The 27,725-nt window shown below is 46.4% G+C and overlaps 1 protein-coding gene across 1 annotated transcript; it reads right to left on the reverse strand.

Annotated features, from left to right (window-relative positions):
- crocc2 (ciliary rootlet coiled-coil, rootletin family member 2) lies at positions 1-27,631 on the reverse strand. Its single transcript, XM_037470677.2, has 36 exons — positions 27,294-27,631; positions 26,142-26,295; positions 25,924-26,033; positions 18,455-18,607; positions 18,265-18,348; positions 17,556-17,659; positions 16,383-16,527; positions 15,852-15,958; positions 15,101-15,307; positions 14,514-14,610; positions 14,252-14,341; positions 14,021-14,155; positions 13,582-13,781; positions 13,019-13,201; positions 12,477-12,621; positions 12,249-12,395; positions 11,946-12,176; positions 9,849-10,033; positions 9,384-9,511; positions 8,877-9,046; positions 8,609-8,788; positions 8,209-8,343; positions 7,976-8,119; positions 5,806-6,044; positions 5,567-5,726; positions 5,306-5,473; positions 4,088-4,472; positions 3,877-4,007; positions 3,576-3,696; positions 3,316-3,479; positions 2,781-3,221; positions 2,183-2,332; positions 1,908-2,108; positions 1,210-1,344; positions 801-980; positions 1-689 (listed from the first exon to the last, which is right to left on the reverse strand). Exons 1-36 carry the CDS (start codon positions 27,342-27,344, stop codon positions 606-608), a joined length of 5,844 nt encoding a protein of 1,947 aa, XP_037326574.2. The 5' UTR covers positions 27,345-27,631; the 3' UTR covers positions 1-605.
- Positions 27,632-27,725: the final 94 nt, after the last annotated feature.

Genomic DNA, 27,725 nt, shown 5'->3' on the forward strand with positions numbered 1-27,725 from the left:
TGTTGTGATACACCCAGTTTATTAAAAACAATCAAAGCTCTTGCACACATTATATTAATAAAGTCAAAAACAAGATTAAAAACACAAGTTGCAATATGGAATTTGTACGAGTGCCTGAGACACTCACCACAGCGACAGAAAAATCTGCAAACAATTATTGTAAATATTTGGATAGATTAGCATAGACAAACAGTTATTACGTGACATTTACAATCAGTACATGATCAATGTGACAAATGATTGCAGGAACAATCACCAGAGCGGAATGAAGCACCAACTAAGGAAATCTGTCCTAAAAAAAATGACACAGCATAAACAGACTTAGAAACGCCAACTGCAGCGAGCCGGAGGAAATCCTTAAAACAATCTGGCACATCCAGTCCACTTCTAAACAAAACACTCATTGTTTGTTGTTGCTGAGTTTCCCCCGCAGATTAACATAATCCGCTGTGCGCACGTGTCCATGGGCCGGGGCCTGCGTCCGTGTGCACGCGTGTATTTCCAAATGTGGACGCAGCTCGTCACGTAATGTTGTTGGCGGGCTGCCAGAGGGGCAGTGAATGAGGAAGCCGAGGCTGCTACGTACTCCACGGCGGGGGCTCCGCTTACACACCGGGTCGGAGCATCTGATGGAAATAGGCCTGTCGTCTTCTCGTCTCCTGATCCAGCTGCTCTTTCAGGGTCAGCACCTAATTAAAACACAAAGGTCGCTCGACCAACTCAAATGCACAGACGAAAAACATGTAGCACAAAATAAAAGGAGCTTCCAAACCAATGAGCCACACATAGACTTCAAATACCTGCTCCTCCAGGCCTTTGACCCTCTGCCGATGTGCCTTTTCCCTTGTCTCCAGGGCCTGCTCTGCTTCAAACTGACTGTCTCTTAGGCGATTGGTCGCCGAATCCAACTCGTGGTGATGGCGGGCCGTCACCTCCAGGAGGCGCTGTGCATGAGCGTGCTCCAACTGGGAGGCTTGTGCCTGGAGACACGTTCACAGGAGTTAGATCAACGTTGGTGAGTGTAATAATGTGTTTTCTGACTCTGGGGTTAACAAGGTCATGACCCCTCACACGCTTACCCAGGCAAGTTTGTGCTTAATTATGTGCTTGATGCCAAAGTGACAGCACACGCAACTTGTTCCCAGACATGGGTTCCAAATTGTTGACCCTGTGCTGACAGTAAGCTCCTCCTCAGCAGCAGCCTCTCACCTGTACAGTCTGCAGCTCAGCATGCTTTTCAGCCAGCTCCTGTTCCAGGCAGCGGACTGTCCGCCCCAGCTGCTCCTTCTCCCTGGCCGCCGCCGCCGCCTCCCCCTCCTCCCTCCTCAGCCTCTCCATCTCCACCTGACGAACAACACGAGGGTGACATAATGCAAACGACTTTACCGTGACCGCTCTGCAACCGTGTGCCTTCCTGTAAGAGGTGTAGCAGGAGCCAAGCACAGTCACAGTCCGCCTACACGTTTCTACGGCTTCAGGATCACTTTGTGCGGCGCGTGACAAAAATAAATGGATCTTATTGCGCAAATGACAAGCACGATGAAACAGCTAATTATTCAGATTATCTCCTCCGATATGGATTCCTGGAATTGCCCATTGTCCCTTAATGTTCCAGTTATTGTGTGTGTTCACTTGATCCAGAATGTGGCAGCGAGGCTTCTGACCAACACTAAACACCTATTACTTCAGTCCTGGCTTCTATATGTACCCGGACTTCCAGCAGCTTCAGAATTGACCTTAAGATGCTTTTAATAACATTACACAAAGCCCTTTGTGGTTTGGATCCCTCTTACATTTCATAACTTTTACCTCATATTCAGCACAAACACTTTTCAAGTTTCTAAAAGCTGTTTGATGTTCTTGGCAAACTCTCTCTAAAGTACAGTGCAGCCGATGGGTCCGCTCACCCTCTCCAGTGTCTTTCTGAGTGTTGACTTGTCTTTACCGAGGCGCGCCAGCGCCCTCTCCATCTCTGCCCTCTCACTCTGTAGCTTTAGCAGAGAGCTCTGCAGATTGGCGACCTGTTCCTGGAGTTCTTCCTTCTCTCGTTGCAGCTGCTGGGAGCTCTCTTGGGCCTGCACTTCAGCATCTTGCTGCTGCCTCAGGCTCTGGGACACAGTCAATCATCTGCACATCAAAGCGGAGCCTCCACCGTGGTTCCTTTAGTTGCGGTGAGACTCACCTCCTTCAGCGTCCTGTTGTGCTTCTCCAGCTCAGAGTTTTTAAGCTCCAAGTCCTCTTGGGCTCTTTGAAGGTTCTGGGTCTGCTCTGTTATTGTATGGCTCAGCCTCTTTCTCTCTGAGAGGGAATTTCGGGTTTGATCCAGGCGTTCCTTTGGACACACATACGTTGGTATACAATGAGCCACTCAGTTTCATCAAACACAGTTATGGCTAAACCTTAGTTTTGGGTCTTTTACAACCGTCGACGTATTTTGCTCTTGCGTTTTACTACAATGACCTGACAGCTTTAAGCAAATCAAGAGATTTACGTCATGTTTTCGGTGTCTTTAAAGTGCAGTCTCAAACTAAGACCGGAGAACGTACTTCATTGCTTGGTCTTTTGAAGTCCTTCAGGAAAACCACTGAGGCAAATGTAAAAGTGCTCAGTCTGTAGCTGAGAAGGTTACATTGCTGCATTGTAAATCAACAGCTATGGAGGCATGGCATTTCATCTTATTTTGATGTTTCATTCCAACATCCTTGAATTGACAAATTGACAAAGCTCGCAAATAGAAAATGACGATGGGAACATTCTTTATTTCCCGTTACTGTCTGTACCTGCAGCAGCCTTTGGTCCTGCTCGCTGGCTGTCAGAGCCCTCTGCAGCTGTGCGACCTGCTCCTGCAGGGCTCCGCCGCTGGTCCTGTGGTCGCCGAGGGTGCTGGACAGTTTGTGGATCTGTTCTCTCAATTGGCTCTCGTGCTGCTCGGCCCGAGCCAGCGACGTGGCCAGCCTCTCTTCGCTGAGCCTCAGAGCTGCAGCACGGTCCTCGCTGTCACTCAGCTTCCTCCTCAGCTCCGTCAGTCTTTCCCGAAGGGCGGCCGCCTCGGCGTCCAGCTCCGCCGCCAGGAGCTGGGCCCTGTGTAGCTCGCCCTCGAGGGTGCGCTGGGAGAGCTCCAGGCGGCTCGCCCTGTGCTCCGCTGCATGCAGGGACTGCTTCAGCTTCTGTTGTTCTACGTTTGTTTGTGATTCTAGACCTTGCAGGAGCTCCAACTTATCCTGCGGAGGAGTTGGCACAGGACAGTTTATTGGTCGTCACTGAAGATGATGTGCTCGATTCTGGTAAATATCAATCTTTTTGCCTTTGACATACTTGCAGTGCCCTTGTCTCAGCCTCAGCAGCTTGCAGACTGGTTCTGAGCTGGACTACTTCCTCCTCAAGGCTTCTCTTCTCCCTGTCATTGTGACGGCCTATTTCTTTTTGCAAGGAGAGAGATGCATTTGCCTTTTGCAACCGCTCTGCCATCTCTCGTTTTCCTGGAATAATATGTTGAATTGTTGAATGGGCAGCCAGTGTACACAGAATAAATAACGGTTATTTACCATGTTTGTAGGATCCACTGGTTTTCTCACCTTGCTCTGATTGCTTAAGGGACCTCTGTAGTTGAAGCAGCTGCGTGGCCGACTTATCCTGGCTCTCTAGTAACTCTGTCACCTGCTGACTTAGACCAACCATCTGATCCGTGGCCTCCTCCTGGGGCAAAAACACAATTAATATAAATAGTGAATTCCCTTCATTTATTTTAATTTGTTTGTCATTTTGATGTATTTATTCATTGGGCAGATCTGGAAAAGTTTCAAGCTAACAATCCTAATCAGATCGTTTGAGGTGTGTCATTGTGTTTTGTTCAGTTATTAAGAAGCACACTTTTACCCTCTCTCTTTGTGCGTCCCTGAGTTCCAGCTGGAATTCCCGCAGGGTGGCGTGCACTATGTCCACATCCAGATGTTCATCTTCCCCACAAGACAAGGAGGACACACATCCATCCGTCTCATTGTCTCCCCCTAACCAGAGAACACACTGATTCAAGCAAAACCTATGCAAACATTTGTCACATGAATATTATGAATGGCCATGACAATACCTTTTACTTGCTGGTAGTTCTTCCAGGGCGCGGAGGACTGCATGCGGGACCCAGGTGAACGTGAAAGCCTCGCTTGGCGGGTGCCAGCAGTGCGGCGCAGAGCTGAATACAACCCTGCCAACTTGAGCTCCAGGTCCTTGCGCTGTGCATCGCTGACACCCAGCTGCTCCTCCAGGCCCTGAACCTTCCCCTCTGCGAGGGCGACCTGCCCGGCGAGTTGCTTGATCTGGATGCTGGCGTCTTCTAGTGCTTCCTCCAGCTGGCCTGTTGTTCCTCTGTGTCTCTGGTCACACTGCTGCTGATAAGCCTCTCTGTCCTGCAGCAGCTCTTGACTCTGATGCTCCAAAGCTTCCAGTTCCAGCACACGGTACTGCAGAGCTGAAACCTGCAACCATACACACGCGTCAGTGTACAGATACAGCGTGCTCCTTTACATGAGGATCTGCCAATGAATTCCTAACCATTCCTTAAATTTTATTACAGCAGGTCTTAGAGTTGTGTTTGGATAACAGGACGTCACGTTTGCCGAGATATGCCGAGATATGAACATAATATAAGCAGCAACAGGGAAAAACAACACTGCCATCTAATACCCGAAGAAATATGCCTGAGTTTAGTGATAAACACTGTAAATAATGTGAACGTGGTTTCTGTAAAGGGAATAATATAATATCATCAGATGACATGGTATCAGGTCCAATAATATCATGGTTAAGGGAGGAGTGGAGTCATGGCTGAGGCATAATATGAAACAACTAAACATTATTTTGGAAGATAATATTAAGGCTGTCGTTTAATATGTAGTTTTGAAGGAGGATACATAAACCAGACCTCAAATATATCATAATAATGAGGAAACCATTCAGTTTCCTTTATGCCATACATTAACTTGACAACACCAGCTGCTGCAGTCGTGAGAATTTTGGGACCCCAAGGATGGGGTTATGGGATAAGTAGGTTAAAAAAACAACAATCACGAATTAGAATAGAAAGCCTAATTTGTCCGGCCTAGCTATTAGTCAAAACATAGCTCTTATTTTGTTCTGGTAGTTGCAATAAAATGGGACTTTTTTCAAACTGATTTTCAGCGGTATATCCACAATGTTTCACAGTGAAACCCGACAACCCGTCGTGTTCTTGGTTCATTCTTTCTGTCTCTGCACGAGTATGGCAGGTATTCCTCAAAGGGGGATTGTTCGCTTCCCAAAGGCCTTCTACCTCATTCAGTGCTGCCTCTCTACCGGCATCGCACTCCAGCACTCTCTGCTTGAGAGTGAAAGCCTCGCGACGCGCCTCCTCCTCCTTCTGCTCCTCCTGACACAAACGGGCCTGCAGCTCTCGCAGCTCCTGTTTCTGACGTCCGTTCTCGCCCCCAAGGACCTTTACCTGCTCACATTCACACAAGAGAACACTACTTGGATGTGATCCTTTATTTAGAATTAATCGGATGGAAAGCATTTGGGCTCAATGATCTTGCACCTGTCTGCGCAGCTCCTGCACATCTCTGCGCGCCTGCAGGCGGGACTTCTCCAGCTCCCTCATACTACTCCGTAGGGTGGTTGCCTCTTGGTGAATCGAGGTCCTACATTCCTCTGAGACGGAAACTTTCTGTTCCTTCTCCTCCACAGCTCGTCTCAAGCTGGTTGAGATAAGTTTGAAATGAAGAAGACAGACCAATGGTACGACAGGAAATCTGCAGTTCCATGTGTAAGCCGTACCTGCTGTTGTCGCTCTCGGCTCTCTTGATGGAAGCTCTTAGCTCCTGGTTGGAGGCTTGGATAGCCTCTTTCTCTTTGGTCTCGTCCCCTAAAAGCCTTCTTAGGTCCAGGGAGTCTTTCCTTTGATTGTCCCGCTCCCGTGCACACTCCTGGAGCTGTCTGTGAGCCTCAATCAACTCCCTTTTCCCATTAATAAGACCATCCTCTGCCTCCTGCAGCTGCCGGCGAAGCCCCTCTAACTTCATGTTACAGATAATGGATAATAAAAGGTGTAAATTATGTTGAACTCCCTTCCACAAAGACTGTGTTTTTCTTGTTCTTGCTTTGATTGATGTCAATACAATTCTGAGTTTATTTGGTGGTAAATGTGTATAAATAAGAGTTAATATGGACCTAAACCTAACAAACAAAAAAGAAACCTTCAAATCATGTAAAAACATGTCTGTTTTCATTACAAATGTACAACCTCAAAATCCATCAAAACTTCTATTAGGCTGTTATCTACAGTACATTGAAAGCTCAACAATCCATTAACGTACTGTACTGCGGATTTGGGATCAGATAACGTATTTGAGGGTCATTGTTTGAAAACCAAACCTCCACGTCAACTACTTTAAGTGCTGTACGCACAATCTCAGGACACTGCGTGACCTATATTCTGTTTTATTGCAATATGCTGTGTGTAGTGAGAAAAGCAGGGAGGACAGAGCTTATCTGGGCATGGATGAGAGCCAGTCGGGCCTGTAGCCAGGTGCTGTCTCTCCCCATCCCCTTACTGCACAGTGTAAAGAATCCACGGAGAGCAAAATGATAAACAGCAGCTCCACCGAGCAGGACGAGGAGGAGAGTTATGTTCAGAGGCCACACAAGAGGGTTTTTATTTTCTCATAAACTCAAATGTGAGAAAAAACAAGCCAGTGCTGATCTTGCCAATTATACTTTATTTTATTAGATTTATTTTGGGTGGGGGAGCAGGTCGGATAGCGGAGGTGAGGGGCAGGGAATATGAGGGCGGCAGTGTTATGTTATGTGGATGGGAGTGGGGGACCTCGAGTCCCAGCGGAGCCAGCCTCTCGCTGCTGCAAGGGAGAAAATAAACACTCCCCCACCGGCTTATTTACACAAGGGGTTAACTCAAACTTTGATTTCATATTATGGTACCAGGGACCGTATCCTCTCCCCCATCTCTCCCTCTCTCCGCCTGCTGTTTTCCTCTTTCATGCTCACTAGCTTTCTGCCACAAACTCTCACTCCTCCTTTGTAAAAGTCTGACAAGAGATCCCTGAGATGGGATTAGTGAAAATAATCGAACAAGGAAACGGGGTCAGGGGTGGCAGCCAAATATGACAGCGTTGCCAAAGCTTGACTTGATATATGGTGAGGAGAGCTGTCCAAACCTCAGAACCTTTCTGCCCTGGCCCCACACAACCTCATTCACTACACGCTGACAAGACTACGGAGACAGAGCAAAGACAGGAGGATTCTTGTTTTTTGCTTTTTTGTCAAAACCACAAAGTCCCACACAGATAAACAATCCCCTTTTCCAGGGAACCCAGGCATTTAAATCAAGCCATGGCGAGGCCTCACAACTCTGCAGTTACATCTTAATGAGGTGATTGTGAGCTTGTTATTTCACTAAAACGCCCAGCAACCCTGTGGCTGCTATCCTGACCTCAAGCAACTCCAAGAGATGAGATTTACGACTCTCATTTGGCTCCAGGAGGTATGTCACTGGGCCAAAATTGTGGCCCTTTATTGCGCTTTCATGTTTGTATTAAGGTCAATGGAACAAGATTTTCCTCAAGGGGAAAGGACACAGAGAGTGAGTGCCGCGAGGGGGGCCTTAAGACTGGACACCACGTCTCCTTGTAGGATTTGGCGCTGCGCACCTGATGGTACCTCGATGCTAGTTAAGCTCTGCGGCATCGGCCAATGTCAACAGCGGCCGATGGTAAATGGCTCTCCCTCACCCTGGTGCTAATTGGTGCAAACCTCCCCACACGCGAGGAGCAGATCCATGGCCTCCCATCCAAAGCCAAGCCAAACAAGACTGTATTTCCAATCCACTTCTGTGATCCTCCTTTTTAGTTTTTTTTCTCTATAGATCCCTGTCCATATCAATATCCATGATATGTATGTCTAAAGGGAAGCCTGTAAAAGGGTTTCTCACCTCCTGTTGTGTATGTTCTCTCTGCTGGCTCAACTCTCTGACCTGCTCAATCAGACTCTTCTTGGTATCCTCATGAGAGTTCAAAGATTCCTCAAATTGACGTTGCAAGTTTTGCAGCTCAGACTGAAGAACAGCCGCGGCGTTCTGGAGCACAGAGGTACAACCAACGGTGGGCTGAAAAAGATGTGAAAAACAAGAACAGCAGAGCCCATGTAAGCCTGCCTTATCTTTACCTTTTCCTGCTGCGTTTTGCTAAGTGCCTCCCGCTGCATGCACTCCAGCTCCATGCCTGCTGCGGCCAGGTCCTGCTGCAAGGCGGCAAGCTTCTCCATGAGGGCAGCCTTCTCTGCCTCCTTCTGGGACAAAGCCTGGACACAACAGACTGCAACGTCAGGGTCATTCACAATATAGCTCACAAAAAGGTTTGGCCCAAGAAACGTGGACATACAGAAGCTATTGTGCTGATATCAACTGGAGGACAAGGACTGAACCTAAAGCAGGCAGGACAAATCTGCTTTTCATTGACATTCACTGACAACTTTTAACACAAAACAGCGTGGTAATGAGACAATTCTCCAACCCTTAGCCTGAATTAAAATACTTCTCTCTACTTTGACATCAGAGCACACACACCTGCTGCTTTTCACTCTCAGCCTGCAGGAGGCTTTGGTTGAAGTCCTGCTGCTGCTTGGTCAGCTCCTCCTGCACCTGCTGCAGATCCTTCTGGCTGTGCAAACGCCATTCTTCACGCCGTCTACGTAGCTGCTCCTCAGCCTGCTCCAGCCGAACTGTCAGCTCGGTGCACTGTTGTTCCTGCACACGCACGCCTAATTTGTTAATATATGGCTTAAGCGTTGGATTTATTGTTGAGCCCAACGGGACTACTCAAGTGTCACTGAACCTTCTGCCGTCGTTCGGCTTCAAGCAGCTCTCTGTGAACTTGCTCTTTGCTGTTCAGGGTCAGCAAGCTATTCCTCTCCACTTGGGCCAGCTTGTCCTCCAGCTTGGTGCATTCCTGCGCCGCCTGCGCAGACCGCCGCTCAGCGTCCGCACGCACCCGAGCGGCATCGCCTGGACAGATGAATCCAATCTCTTTCAAAATCCCACTCAATAACTAGATGGAGGCCCTCAAGATTTTGATTCACGGTTTTGTTTATAGGGAACAATCATCTGTGTCTTTATGTGGAACATGCTAGCTTAACACGACTTATCCGATCCATGTGTGTTTGTGCGTGGTGGTGGGACCCCGGTCAGCTGAGCAAGCAGCACCAGTGATCACGCAGCCCAGCTGTTGCAGAGCTCAGAGCTGAAATATGGATCTCTAGTGGGCCGTTGGAAAGGCTTCATGGCCAGCGGGCTTGCTTGGCACGGAGGACGGCAGGGTTCTCGGAGGGAGGGGGCTACTCACGCATCAAGGCCTCGTTAGCCAAGAGCAAGCTGCGCTTCTCCCCCTCCATCCTGGTGCACTCGACCTCCAGAGACGAGGCAAGCTCCTGGCTCTCATCCAGAGCCGTCTCGAGGGACTCTTTCTCCGCTCTGGAACACAGTGGTGAAAGGGTTTGAGCTCTGAAAAAAAAACCAGTAGGTGCAGGTCATAAAATTCAATGATCCATCATGAGCATAGTTTCCAAATAAAACTGTTACTTAAAGACACAAGTTACAAGTGACTTGCCTTGCTTAAGTGAAATTTGCTTAAAATGTCAAAAACAAATTACCATATATACACATTCTCAGTCGGTCTGAGTTGAACAAACAATCATTGGGTTGTTTTTGATGCTTGCAGGGAGATTTACTCCTTACACTCTTCACCATACATGCCGAACCCCGACTCTTTTAGAGGTGAGACCACATATAAACACACACACACACAAACCTAAGTGCAACGAGCTCCTGCGTGAGGCCACAAGCCTTTCGGTCAGCAGAGTTTAGCTTGACATCAAGAGCAGCCTTGGCCTTGCCCAGCTCCTCCCTGTCATGGGCAGCTCTCTTCTGGGCTGTGGCGTGCTCCTTCTTGCACGCACAAAGCTCTTCTGACACAGTCTGCATCTGCCTGTTGACCTTGATGCCGACAAACACCAATTTATTTATCATTTTTGCTTCACGACTGCACAGTAATTCACGATTTTTTATTGCCACAAATAGGGGGACGAGCGGCAGAAGGAACACAGTTGGTATTGTTTTGTATTGTCTATTGAATTGAGAAGGAACCACCCAATCTCTACATGTTGTGCACTCGCATTCGCTTCCCTGACGTTGAACTCTACATAACCCTCTTTTTGCTGTTATGAATCATAAATTAAACAAACTTTAAGCGTTTCATGACAGTATATAGGAACTGCCGGGCCATAACAAATGCGCCGCATGAAAAAAAAGCCAAAAATGATTAGTGGGGTTACAAGTTGTTCCCAGTCACCACTTAAATCACTGTGACACACCACAGGACCTATATCGAGCAAGAAAAATAATGAACTGGGAAAATGTGCAGTTGATGCAGAACCGCCTAAATTCTATTCAGCATTCATACAACTCCAGGAAAAAATTACTGTATGAAGGTGCTGTGGAGAGGATTGTCCTGGAATTCAACCTTTGTCTAAAAAGGCCACAGTGAAACATTAATTAAGGCACTCGACGGGTTCTACACAGAGTATTTCAACGCTCTGGGAAACCGGCTCATTTACTTTCTTGCTGGGAGGAAGGCGACAAGATCGATACCACTTTAATGATCTAATGATATGCTGTACATGAAGCTGGAGCCAGCAGGCAATTAGCTTAGCTTAGCACTAAGACTGGAAGCAGTGGAGAAACAGCTCGGCACTGTCCAAAGGCATCTCTACAGCTGAAAACATTTTATATTTCTGTTTTACTCAACTCTGTATGGGAAATAAGGTGTGAAACCAACAAGTTGTGATTTTACAAGGGGTTATGTGCAGGAATTATTTTTTGGCCTGGCCAGGGACTTCCTGAAGCCTCTGCCGCTCGCCTGGCAACCTCCCTCTGACAACAAGAGTGCACTGGCCGAGCCAGGAAATAGTTCCAGTGCGTAACTCCTCGTAAAACCACAGCCTGTCATCTTTACATTGCTGTTTGTGTACAGTTTTAGGAAACTTGGTAGGACGTCTGAATTTGTGAGTTTTAGAGCTGCTGTCATTTCTTTTATGCTAGGCTAAACTAACCAGCTGGAGAGTGGTATCGATCTCATCTAACTCTCAGAAATAAAGCAAATTAACACATATACCAAAATGTTAAACTGGGTTATTCTCTTGGTTTAAATTAAACAATAATAAAGGCACATTCTGAAATAGATTCTTTTTTTATTATTGTTAACGGTCAGATCTCAAAATTGAGATCCCTTGCCAACATCTAATATTTCACTGCAACAAATTTTTTGAAAAGCAATAATTGCTGCAAGTAGATTTCATACCAAACTACAATGAACTCTAAATGAAGGGGGAACACTAAATAAATATTACACGGTGTCTTTCAGCCTCTCCTTAAGTAAATATGAAAGTGGTTATGGACGTGAGTGGCGCCCACTAAGGTGATGAAACATGAGCTTAGTGCAATGGGGCCACTCCAGCGCTTGTTTTATACACAGCTGATTTATTTGCACAGATAAGCTGTCTAAAAGTATTTGGATGGTATTTGTCAAATTGTTTAGGTTTGTTTTATTTTAGCCGAGATCAACGTGGATATCCCAGTTTCACATTCAGAACAGATAACAAAACCGGAGAGGATTCTTCTCATTCTTTAGGGGTCCAAACACAGGGATCTGGATCTTGAGGAGGAAAGAACGGGAATACTTGAGGTGTTCATTTATTGGGTCGTTCGCTGGATATATTATGTGTCTATCTATTTATCTTTTTTTTCAGTTCACATTTGTTCATGAAGATCCCTTATTCTGTTACGTCTCAAGTCATTCATAAAACACACAGCGGGGCTCAACCTGTGCGACGGCCTTGGGGGCTCTGACCTGGGAGTGCTGCTCCAGGGCCTGAGCCTTCTCCTCTTGCAGGAGGCTCAGTTCTGCTTCTAGCCTTTGGCAGAGATCCTGCAAGTGGCCGTGAGTGATCTCCAGGGCTCGTTTCTCAGCGAGCTGATCCATCATCTCTTGTTGCACCCGTGCTGTCTCCTCCCGGGCCGCTGCCCGCTCCATTTCAGCTTCCCGTCTGTGTTCAGCGAGCTCTGTCTTCTCACCTTCAGTCTGGAAGGGAAACCAAATGACTTTTGTTCTGGTACACTTTTCTTTTTATCAACACAACGCATGGCTACTCACCTGCAGAAGAATGCGATTGAGTTCCACCTTGTCGTTGGCCAGGCCTTCGCTCAGGGCAGCCATTTTAGCTAGAGAATCTTTAAGGGCAGCCTCCTGATGCTGTAGTTTGGTGAGGGCTAACTCGTGTGCAGCACTCTGGGACTCCTTCTGCAAAGTGAATCGTAAATGAGACGATTTTATCCTCAGGGAGAATTATACAGACAAGAGGCATAATAAAGCCGTTCATACCTTGCCGAGAGCCAAAGCGAGGCTGGTCTTATCATCTTCCAACACCTCCTTCTGCAGGGTGATTTGACTCAGTGCCTCCTTCACCGCCACAAGCTCCTGACGCAGAAGCGAGTGTTTCCCTTCCAGCTCCTCCAGACTCCTCTCGCTGAAATACACAATGCAACACATACATGACTCTCTCACCCATTGTTTGTCACACACACAGATTATTTATTTAAACAAACAGCAATCTATCTCCATTTTAAAGGTGGGGGTAATGTTGGTGCCAAAGGCCAGAACACCGAGGGAGTTGCTTTTCTGCAGTATCGCATGTCCTGCTCTAATTCTCAGCTAATCAAATTTCTCAAAGATTCCTTCTTGCATGAGTGCAGTAACGCAATGTAAATCATTTACATTTTCCCCCAAATGTCATCTGTGTGCATCGCCGGTCGGAGAATGACATGTGTTACTGATCTCAACTCTAAACAAACGGTGCTTGAAAACAATCGCGGGTGACGGGATGTGTGTTGTGTTACGGCCATCCTCCGCCGCGGGCGCGGTACCCTCTCTGGGCCTCCGTGCGCTGGCGTGCCAGCTGCATCTCCAGATCCTCCCTCTGCTCCCTGAGGAGGTCCCGCTGTCTCTGGAGCTCCAGCGCTGAGCCGCGCTGGGCCTCCAGCTCGGCGCACCGGGAGTCCGCCTCCTGCTGCAGCCGGGACAGCCGCTTCTCCACGTCGCCCTTCTCACTGTGATCCATGGAGAAAGAGAGAAGCAGAGTAAAACACTGTGTGCGTGAGTGAAGCTCAATTGTTGCACAATGATCTTCATCATCAAGATAAAACCAAAAATATCAACAAACTTCACCACATAAACAAGTCTGTATGAAAACTGATTTTGTTGAGGATTCAATACATTTAAATATGATCTGATAATGATGTTCAAATTTGCTACTTGACTAAACATAAAACCTAAGTACAATAATTCTCATCATCATTGCAACGTTTAAGCCAATTGGCGATTTCCTGAATAACAAAACCTAAAAAATGTGAAGCAGAAACCACAGCGAAGCAACTGCTTTGTATCTGGAGTCTTTAAAAAGTGCAATAGCTGCAGGATCAGTGTTTACCTGGACATAAGCTCCAGTGAGCAGCGATACCTGTTGCCTTCTCTGAGGTTTTCCTCCAGAGCGGTCTTAGCCTCCTCACTTTCCCTCCTTACTTGCTGGATCTTCTGTTGCAGCGCTCTCCTCTCAGTGTTGCTCTCCTCCAGGTGATCCCGCAGGGTTGTCACTTGCTCCAAAGAAGCATCCAGACGCCTGCGCAGGTCCTGTGATTTGTTTGTGGTGTGCAGGTAAAGAAAGAACAATTATCTCTCCAAACCAGAGGTCACCTACTTTTTTGGGGCTTCCCGGCCACTTGAAATTAAACAAAAACCCTCTTGGACTGTCTCATTTGTAGGCATTTTCGATGCTCGAAAAAGTGAAATAATACAATATTTTACAAGAAAAAGATGCCACTGTTCAAACACATAGATCTACAATAAGCAGAGAGCAGCCTTTTGTGGACCTGGGTTTGTTTCTGGTGTTTGGAGAGAGCACTGTGCACAGCCACCAGGGTGGTATTCCTCTGAGGAGACTGGCAATGAAGAGCTGAGGAGGACACACTTTCAGAGCCACTGCCATCCCCCTCTCCGCCAACTAACTGGACACAGCAGATATAACCAAGGAGAATAGGGTTAGCATATTTTCTAGTATGCTAACCCTAATGATCAAACTCAGCGTGCTGTTTTGTTCTGACCTGATGAACATGACATAGAACATTTTGAAGGGCTTGGATCTCCGTGTGGAGGACCTCCATCTCTGCTTTATCCTCAGTTCTCCTCATCTCCTAAGCAGGAAACCATTAAGGTCAGATAAGTAGCGCACACAGAGCAAGCCTGACATTCCCCAGACGTCAGGCCTCTAGACAAGGAAGTAGTGGAGTTTATCAAGCCTAGGGTCCAGACCCCTTTACCACCCGTCTATCTACCACCTCCCAGTCGTCATTCCCAAGGTCCCACCATCCTGTCCAGACTGATCTGCATGGTGTAGAGGCTGGAATCCTTCTTGGTGCTCTGGCCTTGGAGGTGCTTCACTGTGTCAGTCAGCTCCTGGATTCTATATAGATTCACATGCATGGAAATGGAAAAAGAGTGGAATAACAAACACACACACACACACACAGATATCTTAGACACGGAAGGTACCAGAACGACATGTGCTCCTCCTCAACTAGAGCATCAACACTATCATTTTGCTGCATTGGATTGTGGGTAGGACAATGGGGGGTGACAATGACTACAAAGGCACTGACAGTCCACTGACTGAAGTGCAAAAGACACCGAAAAGATGTTTGATTTCATGATCAAAGCCTGTGCAAAGTTCTGGGGTTCCACATGAGATAACTATTGTTGCTTTCCTTTCAATCATGGGAAGAATGTGAACTCGTGCACTATAGATGACCTCCCGCCCAGATTTTCTATTTCAATTTTTTAAAGCATTTTTCTTCTCCAAAGTCCTGGGACTGACTTAAGACAAATACTTCAAGTGTTCTTGTTCATTCAACAACTACTTTCATCATGATAAAAAGATGAGGAGACAACTTTACCTGGAGTTCAGTTCCACTTTCTCAGCATCCCAGCGGCACTGAAGCTGCATGGTCTCTTTCAGCTTGTCCTTCAGCTGGCCCTCCAGCGTTGACATGTCCACGCCACTAGAGGTGCTCTCCTGTGTTACTTTGGCCTCTATGTTCATGCAGGCCACATGTAGCTGCCGGCTGGCAGCGACGTACTCCCCACGCATATCAGACAGAGTCCTGTTTAACAGAGTATTGTCCATCAAGACTTGCGGAATGTATAAGAACATATGAAAGAGTAAGTCAACAAGAGGTGCTGTTTTCGTTCATACAGTTGTGAGCCATTATCCCAACTAAAAAAACTGTCTGTGATTGAAAAGGATGGATGTGTGTTGGGAGCTCTCGGATCCTGGCTCACTTTGAAGTGTCTTCAGTTTAAATTACAGTACGGTACAGCTGTCTGTGTCCCGAGCATCATTATTAAGGCAAATGACTCTTGAGTGCTGCTCACAGTAGTTCAGCGTGATAGAAGCAATATCTGAACCTCAAGCTTCTGGTGTGATGGATGATTTCAAAAGTGAGGCCGGACACCTTAAGCCATCCGCTCTCCCCGGTGAGGAAACAATGATCAAGGTACTGGCGACCCCGTTGACCTGTTTGACTTTGATCCTCGCTGAGAGACAGACGGATTCTGGTTACGGTCGTGTGTGAGACGTGAGAGGAGGTGGGGGTTCCTGTGGAATCCTGAGTGGCTGGAGGGGTCCTGGCAGTGTGCCACGCTCACCTGTCAGTGAAAGTCCTCAGCTGGGTGAAAGTGCTCCGCAGGGAAGCAGCCTGGCGCCACAGTGCTCTGACACGAGCCTGTTCACGACCCAGCCGGGAGGCGCAAGTCTGCAGAGAGAGGCGGACAACAAGGGGCCTAGAGACCGGAGGGTGGGGGGCATCGATGGCACACACCATTTTATTGTGATGCCGAAAACATGCAATATTGGAGGTCCTGGACTCACACACAAATAATTGGATTTCCCTGAATCAACAGATGTAGCCCATTTACAGCACGGACGCCAGATTGTTTGCACAAAACTTTCCTCCCCCTCAGCAGTTGGAATGTTTTCACAGGAAACAACAACTCAAAATCATAGCAATGAAACAAACAGGGAATGAGAATGAACTGGCAAAACTAGCGATGAATGGAATTCCAGCCCCATGTGAACTCGACAGAACTTTCTTTTTGCACAATCTGTGCAGAAAGGGATAAACTAGAGCTTCCCGTGTTGCTTTTTTGTCTCAAGTGCTTTGTTTTTTTTCCCCTCACCTCTTGCTCTCTGCGCAGGCGGGAATCACACAAGTCAGCATCTTCGCGAGCCTTCCACATGCTCTCTGTCAGCCCCTGGTTGACCGTGCCGGCCTGCTCCAGCTGTTCCCGCAGCATAGAGTTGACTTGGCTGAGGCTGGCGCATCTGGAAATAACAAGCGTTAGGACCAGTTGGTATTTCTCCCCTTACAATGTCCGCTATGACACGCTCCTATAACCCGTTCACAGCACCCAAACTCTTATTGCTGTACATTCATAAGAAATCCACCCATATCACTCTTATGAAGTGAACATGGGAGACAGTTTTATACCATCTGTGTCAACTTAGGTTTAATATCAACCAGACCTGTTTTTTAAGTTATTTACCAAAATGTTTACATAATTCTCACACTAAACACGCGCCCAGTTACAGTAATGCTGGCCACATGGCAAAGTTTGGTTTGGGAAGCCAATCCCGTGTTCGCGTATACAGGATGATATTCTGTTTAAAGAGACTTGCAGTAATCTCAATAATAAGCAAAAACGTGCTCTTGGTTGTAGTCTTAATCTCTACATTGCATAGAGCTTAAGTGGACAGGACTTGGTAATGCTGCAGTGACTGGTTTTTCAGGCTGTAGAAATGATCGGGTCCCTGCCATGGGCATTTCAAATAAAGTTCCACAACTGTATAAATCATAAGGCATTAAAACCTGGCCACAGCTGCAGAGCTTGGCCTACACCTAATGAGAAGCATCATTAAAATGCTTTGGAGGAGCGAGCCAGCAGAACCCTGCTAATTTTCTCTGACAAATTGGAGGCTGATATTATCTGCCATGGGCAGGTTTGCCCCCTCGCCCTGCAGCAGGGGCAGGGGGGGAAACAGCAAGGGGCTCAAGAAAGTCTCTCTGGTCTGCCCATTTCTCAGAAAAATATTGTGGCGAGATTTCTGCTCCTGAACAAGAGACGGAAAAATAAAAGGCAAATTTCTAACGGGTCGGCCCATGAATTTACTGCTCAATGTCTGCATCCAACTAGCTACTCCCTGCTGCTGTGGAGGATTTTCTGGATTCCAAACTTTGCGAACTTTTTCCAAAACGGCCAGATATGAAGTTCTTACGAATACAGAAGCTGTGTGAGGTTTTTCTATTGGCTGGATAAGCTCGATACCTGCTCTGCATGGTGCTCATCACTCACCTCTTCTGCTCCTCCTCCAGCTGAGAGGACTTATTCTGGACAGCCTGGTTGAGATCCTGCTCGGCCCGCTGCTGACGCTGGGCCGAGTCCAGGTGGGCCTGGAGCTGGACGCACACACACACACATGATACATTAGCAGTTACCTAATGTTTGTAAAGCAGCATAATTACAGTAGAAATCCCTTTGAAGGCCACTAAGCCAAGAAAAATATTTTGTGGAATTCATACATTTAAATAAAAGTACAAATCCATGTTTTGCTTTTAGTTTGCACGATTCCTTTACCGGCTGACAAATGCTTTTTTATTGCCTGCATTAACAATTTGATTTACACAAATAAGCATAGAAGACGTTCTGTGCTTTTTCCTGTATTCCATGGCTTGTGTTTATGTTCAAGTTGGATTTTGATTTTTTTGCATGCATGCATGCATAAACATATATATATATATATACATCCACATACGTATATACATCTGCATATATGTATGGGGATATAATGGTTCAGAGTCCCCTGAATAAAAAAGAACTAGATGAACAATAATAGTTGCTCTCTATCATCCTTTTGATTATGTAGTAAATATTGTAACATGTTGTGATTGTGATAATGCTGACTGGCCTCTAGAGGACCCCAGCAGGCCCTTAAGATTTTGAATTGGATTATTAATGTCTGACCAATGCTGTCCTTGAATGGGAAGCAGCGGTTTACACATACCAACAACCTCATCTTCTCAGACGCCGAGGTCTTCTCCAGTAGTTGCTCTTCTAGCTCCCCGCATCTCTTCTTGTACTGAAGAACCTTGAACAAAACAAAAATATAGTGCACATTTGTGCGGAAGGAACTATTTCTTTGTTTCACATAACAATTCCAAAATGTCGAGGGCCATTTGTTCTAACGCCGTCACCTTGGTCTGAAGCTTGTGGACAAGCTGGGCCTGTCTCTGCTGGGCCTCCTGGTAGGCCTGGAGCTTTTGCCTGTAAGCTCTCTCGTTGTTCTTCAACTGCAGGCATCCTGCGGCCACACTGTCCTGGTCCGCTGCTGACGGCAGCACCAGCATCTGATCGAGTGGTTACACATGAGCCCCCCGGGTGACAGAATGCAACAACATTGCTACATAGCTTATTATATACTGTTGCTGACCGGGCGTCATGCAGGTGTGCTGTGGTCATTTTCGCAGCTGTTGTTGGACTGACTGCATTATACTGAACTATATGTCCATGGCAACCTTCACAAGGATTTATTGGACACCAGATGTGTTGGGAGGCATTTTATTATATGGGCTGAGTAATTCAGTCCATCTCCTGTAATTATCTGGATGTACCAATGATGGATTGGTTGAGCTTAGGGATATGTTTGCATTCAGTCACGTCACTTAGCAGTCTTCAACACTTGGGTTGTGTGTGATATATAATAAGGACTGTGCACAGGAGATTTATTCAAAACTAAAATGTTTTGAACAAAGCTCAACAATACCCCAACATCTTACAATACAGCACTCTTGATTGGTCCTTGCGATCATCCTGGCATTAATCCAGTGTGAGGATTGAGCAGTAGCTAGGTTCTAAATAATACAAAGTCTTTGGAACGTCCCAGTACATTATATTTGTAGATACAGTATTGTATTTACGCAACTAAAAAGATTTATAGAAACGCACTGGTCTTTCTCACCGTGAAATGTCATATCATCGTATCTGAAATCCAAATGTCCTGTAACCTCTCAACCTCACACAACCTAAACTCCCCCCTGCACCACCCACTCTCTATCCTGGTGCCAGACACGCTGTCCTCACTAATACAAACCACATGGCCGTGGAGCACTACAACAATCTGCGTGCCTTCGGCTGCCCTCGCCGAAGCTCATTTAAAAAGAGGAGGAACACAGCCCCCCCCCCCCCCCCCCCCCCCCCCCCCCCTTCTCCCCTGCAACACACTCCAAAACCACCATCCAAGCCTTTCGAATCAACCCTGCGACCCAGTCCCTCCCACCGCACTTCTGTACCTCATCCCTTCTCTGGGTGCTTAATCTCTCTAGCAGGCTCCAAGAGAGCCAAGACAATAGTCTCACTGTTCAACGCCGGCCACTTTGCCACCGTTTTTTAGAAATGTTATGCTGCAAACCACGCGGACGGCCATCGAGCACTTGGCCGTGTACTTTCTGTGTTTTTCTGTGAGGACCCTGAGAGCACAAAAGCTTCTTTTACTGCCCGTTGTTGAGGTGACACGATTGGGGACTGAGAAGGGAGGAACAACATGGGCGGAGTGTTTGAAAGCCACAGAACTGCAGCAGCTGTGTTTAAAGGGACTCCTGGAAACAGCTGTGTGTGGAGCTGAAGCATTATGCATTTTTTCTTTTGGCACAATTATAGCAATAACACTGACTTACTAACAAGCATGCTCTTTACAAATACACCTTGAAAACACGGCCAGAGCAAACATGTTTTATCGCAGCACGTGAGCACAATGTGTGCAGTGGAGGAGTTTAATGCAGTTACAACATTAGGGAGAGTGAGACCACGCTGTACTACACCGATGAACCTCATCAAAACACACAAAGACTAATTCCAGCTCAGCCCTATAAATGGAAACAGCTCAAGCCATCGGTGATCACTTGTGCAACAAAGAGTGTACCCTCCCTCAACCATTACCTCTCTGTTAAGAAGAATACCAAGAAAGCACAATTATAAACTTTACTGGGGACCGTGTTAAAATAGCTCTGAGATTAGGTCTTCTGAGGGCTTATGTCTCCTATAGTGTATACGGTACTGCGTCCTGATGTCTCCCCAAAAAGGACGAAACCGTAAAATACGTCACCAAGGCCTCCCCTCCCCGAGCTGGTGTGAGCTAACTTTGTCCCATAGAGATATATTACAAGTTACAAGGATATCTCAATGTCATTGTACACAAAGGCTGCACAACAAAATGTAAATTTTAGTCCCATTTCACTATGCAAGAAGAAAAAAGAACCTTTTGTAGAGGGGGGGGGGAGGTTGTGAATTCTGGTGAAGAAGATACCTCCGTATCTCTACCACGAGTACTGGGGCATAGCAGGGAGTTTCTGCTTTGTTTGCGCCGTCTGATGCCGGGTGTGAAATGCCGCTCTATTCACTTTTGATCTGGTTCCGCCACTGGCGGGTAAGGCCCTCTTTTATGAGTCCCGGTTTCATTTGTGATGCATACATATGCACTCACGAGCACCCAGGCATCACGGTGCTCAGTCCCGCTGGCTGTCGGACGGCTTTGGTAGGCCACAGTTGCCTGCGGTAACAAGCAGAGCGGCGTATCAACGCACTATCAAGGGAGGGTTCTGAAGACTGCTAGCGAGTGTTGGAAAGTACAGGATTGGAAATATTAAAACAAAATGGGCTTAATAAATGTTTGAGAAAGAAGGAATTAAATTAAACGTGTTGTATGAAGACTCCAGGACACCTAACAAATTATTTTTTACAACAATAAACGTGATTGTTTGAAAAAAATCCAGTCCTTTGGAGTTTTCCTTTCATTCCTGGCTAGTTCAAAAAATTTTAGGTTTAATATTAAATATGAAAAAGGAATCCTCTAAAAACATACACACAACTTATTTTGAGCTCGAAGGTCATAAAAACAACACTACTCTGCAGATTTGTATTTACTGCATACCGGCAAATTGTGACACACCTGTGTGAATTTGTCCACATATGTAAGTGCATCTCAGTTCCATCAACAGATGCCACTGCTGCAGAGCTCACCCTTCATGCCACGCGGTCCACTCAGTGAACAGAAAGCTTAAAGTGGGCAGGTTTTCATACAGCGTGGACATCTTGCCATCAGCCGTGCACACTACAGAAGGGATGCTTTTCTCCCCGCTCAGCTGTAAAGGCCAGAGGGCTGCTCTGGATTAGACATGCACAGTGCAGGAAGCTCCCAAGAGGGCGCTGCACAAGACCCCCACGATCACTGAACCCTCCCGCATCAACATCTCCCCCACTCTCGCTCTGTGCGCAGCATTCAATCTCCTCGACCTGAGTTTGTCTGAGCTCATCGTTCTCCACAACACATCCAGTGGTGACTGTAAAACGAGAAGCGAGTAATCCCAGTCCTCCATCTGCCCTGACCCAGGGGCTTACCGGGCTTAGTGGGGGCCCAGGAGTGTGCTTACTGAACACCCTTACTATTTACGATCATCTGCCTCAGAGTACAATCACTCAGCCTCCGCGGACCCCTAAAGGGGGCTGAGTCCAATCCAAGAGAAGCCTGACTCTTCTACTGCCATTTTGCAATAGTGCTCAAGACGAAAAACACCTTTTGTCATGGTATTATCCTCCATATGGTGGCACGGGCCTACATCTCTTTTATTTTCTGTTGCACTTTCAAGTATCTGCGCCTCTCGAGCCGTGCTTGTGTTTCCAGAGTAAAATACTTCTCAGCCTCTTAAAATGTGCTTTGAATTAGATTTTTATATTTCTTGATATTTATGATTTCTGCCACTCCCTGCATTGTCTCTTTTGATAAATATTTCAAACAACATCAAGGGATAATCCTGCTTTGATTCTTCTGCCAACAAGCAACAAGAGAATCGTTTTCAAGGCCGTTGTGGAGGCTTTGTTGTTTGGGCCAAAACTGGGTCTTGCTCATGTGCTAGATCAAAATACAATCCATTTTGGTTACCAAGTTGTGATTACGATATTCTCTCACTGACCTAATGTCACAACATGAATAGATCTGATAACAGTTTATCCAATGCTTCAACTGTTTGTGTTTATGTTCTGGCCTTTGATTTGCATTTCTGAACTAAGTTCTCTCCTCTCTTACTGCATTGGCAATGTGCATCAATGCAGGTTCATCTACACAGAGATACATCTCCAGGCAGTCCAGAAACTAGTCCACACCATCAGTCCGATCTCGCAGAGCGAAACCCGGCCCCGAGTGCACAATCCGGCCGGCGTGTGAAGGGTTACATCTGCAATCCCTTTTCCCTGGCTTGGCCTGGGCTCAGAGGCTTAATAAAGGGAATTAATAGAGTGCACTATCTGTCAGATTCCTAAACACAGCTGGAGCGGATGTCCATCGCCCCCAAGCTGCCCAAAAAACGCACTATCCCCCTTCAACAACATGCCCCTTCCCCTCACATTACCCCCTGAGTGCTGACTCTGGGAAGGAGCCCCAGCTGATTGTGAAAGCTGTTTATGTATCACTGCGGACTGTAATTACACAACGTGGGATAACAAACAGGGAGAAGGAGCTGAGGGGGGGGGGGGGGGGGGGCACTGCTGTGAGTGCGTTACCATGGAGTGGAGCTCATGATAATGGGGACAGCTGCTGTGATGGCACGAGGGGATACAAGTGGTCTGTGTAAATACGGCCAAACTAATAATACATACTCACGAGCATGTGGTTGGCCTTGCAGTACTTAACACAAAGCCCACCGGCAAGGACAGTGCTGTGCAACACACACACACACACACACACAAATCAGCCAGTTCAAGACTTCACATCTGATTAGGCACCGCTGACACGAGAAAAAGAACTGAAAAGTATGCTGAATTTTTAAAGTCAGGTAACACGAGTGGCCGAATGTCAAATGTCGCAACGGTTTAATGGAGAACTTTGATCACAGATTCGGCGCTGGGGGATGGGCTTTCAACGAGCTTTTCTCCTGGGAAGTCAATTCATTTTTACAATTTCATGATAGTCATGGGAGAGTCTGACTTTTTGGCAGCGGGCCCTTTAAACTGCAGTGTAAATGAGTGGGTTTGTGCCGGCAAGAAAAACAAACTGGGACAGGGGGGTCAGTGAGGGGGGGGGGGGGGGGGGGGGGGGGGGCTAAGCTGGGTAAAAGGGGACAGTAACACAATCCCTGAAAACAGACTTTATCTGCTCCACTACGTATGACAGGGTTCCTACACAGAGACCCAGGGGATTCATTGCAGAGGGCCACGGCAAATGGCAGTTGGTGTCAGAAATCATTCAGCGAGAGTTTATCTTCATCCAGCTGAATGCAGTATTGTGCGACACACGCTAGGTATTCAGGCATTACAGTATAGATGGTCTCTGTCTGAAAACAATGCACACTGGTAGGGCTCAAACAGCAACACGGACGGTTCTGAATTCACCCAACATGTTCTCCGACCTCCCAAGTCCATCCCACTGACAAACTGGGTCAAAGTTTATCCCAGTTCAAGTGTCAGTGACTTAGCAGAGACCCAAAGGATGGCTTTAAGAGTCGCGTTGTGGCTCCCGCAGATTTGCGTTAGTGTTCGTCTGTCAGAGGAAAGTCGGTGGAAAATGGGGATTTGGGATAATTGTGTACCTCAATTTCTGAATTGCACGGCCTTCATTCGCTGGTGGGGCTGCTGCAGCTGACATTCTGACAGCAGAGTTTTGAAAAGCTCCGATTATATCTCCTAGTGAGGGAAGGCCTCGGGTTCCACACAATGAGGTGAAAAATGTCCCAGGGGAGAGTCTGAAATACTTCGCTGCCATCTTGCCGTTCCAGATGGGTGACAATGGGTGGAATGATCACAGAACAGAACAAATGGCGGTTAAAAGGTTCCGCTCTGATCTCTTGGACGAGCAGCACATCCAAAAAGCTACTTTCCAGGCAAATATTCAATAAAAGCTAATAATTTAAACCCATAACAGTTGTAAATAGGGCAGGGCAAGCGGTTTAAGCCTGATATCAAGATTAATAGGAACTATTTTCTCAATATATATGTTTTTTATCTGTTCATTATTCAAATAGATGACTGCAACAATGTAGTGTGTCATTTGGTTATTTTGACAGTTTGCTTTCCCTCACTGCACGGTACCACTAAAGGCCAACGAGCGCCACACACTGATACGGGCGGCACAACGTGCTGACAAATCCAACGGGTCACACTAAATGATATTAAGTGTTACAATGTTGAGGGAGGTATTTATGCAGGTAAGAATGTTGGCCTTTACGCACAGCAGAGGCAGTTCGGTGTCTGCGGGGCATCGATTAGCGCGGCGCATTAACGTCACAAACAATTATGCTGTTCTGCGGGGAAGGAAAAAAGCAGAAGGCAAGAAACAGGTCACAGCAGGAGTCTTGTAATGAACCTCCTGACTTCTTAGAAGCTACCGGAAAACAAACATTGGCCTGCGTTAACAGTTATCATTTCTGCCATCTGAGAGAAAAAAGTTATGTTTTGCCCTTTTCACACATCCAATAACACAAATCAAATAAATATGTGATGTATATATATATGCCAAGCTAATTAATTTTTATCCATGGCCTGGGTTTTAAAACTATTTCCAAGAGTAAAGCAGGTTGTGGGAGTTCATTGGATTTAAGCGGCAGAATGAGGGCAGTGTAATCACGAATGGCTGCTTTGTGCCCTGCGAAAAATGAGCTTTTTCTTCGACAGCCTCAGGGGAGGAGGCCAGTGACCTTCCCAATTTTCCCCCAAAACAGCAGCCGCGACATGAGGGGGCGACCATGGGGGGCTGTGGAGGGAGACGCCGGTCCTTGGGAGCACAGGGGGTCTGAGTCTACCTGAGCAGACCACAAGGAAACCCTTCATGAACCACCCTCCCCTCTCTTATTTACACTTACAAACACACACGCTAGCGTGCTCGCAGACACGCACACACACAATTGATGCTAAGACAGTACTTACTGTAATATGTAAACTGTAATTCTACAGCAGTAAATGAAAGAAAACCTACAACAAAAAACAAGAGTTCGTTACATGAACTCCATCTGTAGCTGTGTATTCTGAACCCCACCACCTTCAGTTTTCACTACATTACATGCAAAGCTGTTTCGACCTCACCCACTGTTTGTTTGTTCAGCCCCAAAATGCTCTCCCTGCTGGAAAGAGTGGTGGTACACTGATGTTTACTGGAACCATATTCCATTTCAAAAGGCGTGCAGCGCTTTGCAGTGAATGCTCCAGTGTGGTTGACATTCTTGATCTCATCTCCAAACAAAACTGCACAAATTAACCATCTGCAGTATTACTTACTCCATCTCCCGTAAGAGTCGCATTGGCATCTGACTTTAAAAAACAATGACTGCCGACGCAGCCTCAGCCAGGAGACACAGCTCGTTTGGGGTTTGGGAAATGGGTGTTTGGGCTGATAGGATTTGATGAGGTGGGTGTGTGTCACCTCATGCCATTCTGGAGCATTCTCAGATGACATTTCTGTATTTTGTTGTTCAAATCACAAATAAGTAGACGATCATTTGTATCAAATGTACTGTACTTATCCCGATGGCATCAGTTGTCCATCCCATTTGGTCTGTTTTTTATGAAATCTTTGTTTTTTCCCCTTTCCGTTACAGAACAACATTCACAGGTACAACGACTGCTAAAAATGTAAATAATGTTCCACAGCTTGACCTATGTCGATGCCCTGTATCGCTCTTACCCTTTCTACAAGACTGGCCTGTTTGACTGGCAGCCGTTCCCGCTGGCTCGGAGAAAGCTGCTCCCTCGGGGCCCTGCTCTCCTCCAGCTCACTGATCTCAGAACTCCCATCTGTGGTAAGGAAGCAGATCATGCATACAGAGGTGTCAATCTTACCACATTGGGCCAAAGCACTGCGTGTGCTCAATTTGAATTGAAGCTCCATTCAGTCTAGCGTACCAGCTGGCGGCTCAGCCAGGTTGCGAGTGATGATCTGACGGATACGGGTGGAGACAAGCGTCGGACCGACACCGGACTCCTGTCCATCACCTCCAAGTGTCAAAGTCCTCTCTCCTGAGCTGCTGTCCGAGTGAAGCAGAGACTGCTCCAACTTCTACAAGCACAGCAGTCTCCTCAATACGTCAAATAGAATAAGCCAAAACATTTATTATCAAAAGTAAGTGTTTCCATTATATTGGAGGGAGCTTTTTTCAGGTGTATTACTGCATAATGACTGTACTAAATTCTAATTAATTACCATGTGGAGTAGGAATGTAGTTGGATGACCAGTAGATAATTTTAACAATATTTTATCATGATATCAAGATGCAAATTAATACAATGTTTTGTGACGATTATGTATTAGTAAAGGAGCTATAGCTGAGAGGAAAATTGGTAGTAGCACATTTACTGATCTGAAAAGTACTCATAGGTGTCAAATAGAAGAAGACAGTAGGTACCTACACATCATACTTAATCATAGTACTACAGTAGAACTTGTGTGAATAAGTGTACTTTTAGTTTTTAACTAGAAAACATGTAAATGTATTTAAGCTACAGTGTATGGTGGATTAAACGACTCATCGGTACATTAACTAGTTGGTGCCGACCCGAGCAAATCAGGCTTAGATTATATAATTATTATAAAACAATTATACAACAACATAGGTTATTCTGAGATGGCTCATTCTTATGAGTACTTTAGGTACTTGATTCGCTAATGTGTGCGCTCTAATTCAAGTAAAACTTTGAATGCCAAACTTTTACATAACAATTCCTACACGTGATGAATTGCAGCATTAAAAGCTCGGAGTTAACGCCTATTTCACAGTGCATATTTTAAATTACTAACAATAACCAAAAATAAGTAATAATGTGATTACAAAGTGCCCAAGTAAACATTGAGCGTGTGACGGTGAGCTAGCTTTAGCATAGACATGTTAATGCAACATTAAAGCGCGGAAACGGAAGTCGCTCCAGTCATATTTAGTTAAATAACTTAACCAGCGTTACACCGTTTTTTTGTTTTTTACATTGACGTGTCGTAGATAAAAACCACAGCCTGTTTACTAGTGTTAATACATGAGAGATGCACAAAGGTTAAGTACCAACCTGAATCACCGCCTCGAGGCGAGGCGCACCTGACTCGCGCCGACCACTCATCGCCAACGTGACGCAGACTTTGCACTAAAACTTTAGCGGGTGACGTTAAAACCCGCAATGGTTTCATTTGACGACACAGAAACCTTACTGGGACGTTAGCTCGCTAAAACTGAGAGCGAAGTGGACTCTTACAGTCATTCAAATGGCGCTATACGAAGGCAACAAAGCCCGCAGTGAACCTGTGGCTGTATGAAGAAGAACGACTAAAGTAGAAAATAAATCACTGACGCAAGAAACTTTCGTGTCTGCAGGCAAGTTGCGCCATTGTAATCCCGGTCCACGTTGCCATGGTAACCGCTCGCTTCCGGGCCGTTGCCTTAGATATGAAACGCTGGGTCGGTGTTTCCCTGCTGTTTCCATGGCAGCACAGACGCCACAAAC

This window comes from Pungitius pungitius, chromosome 7, assembly GCF_949316345.1.
Source record: "Pungitius pungitius chromosome 7, fPunPun2.1, whole genome shotgun sequence".
Lineage (NCBI taxonomy): Eukaryota > Metazoa > Chordata > Actinopteri > Perciformes > Gasterosteidae > Pungitius > Pungitius pungitius.

Excerpts from the sequence above, each read along its gene's own strand:
- crocc2 (XM_037470677.2), bottom strand. The coding sequence starts at position 27,344 with ATGAGTGGTCGGCGCGAGTCAGGTGCGCCTCGCCTCGAGGCGGTGATT. Across the intron at positions 17,660-18,264 it reads CTGAGAAGATGAGGTTGTTG|CTCCAGGCCCACCTGGACTC; the intron begins GTATGTGTAAAC and ends GTGTGCGTCCAG. Across the intron at positions 1,345-1,907 it reads TCAGAAAGACACTGGAGAGG|GTGGAGATGGAGAGGCTGAG; the intron begins GTGAGCGGACCC and ends GTTGTTCGTCAG.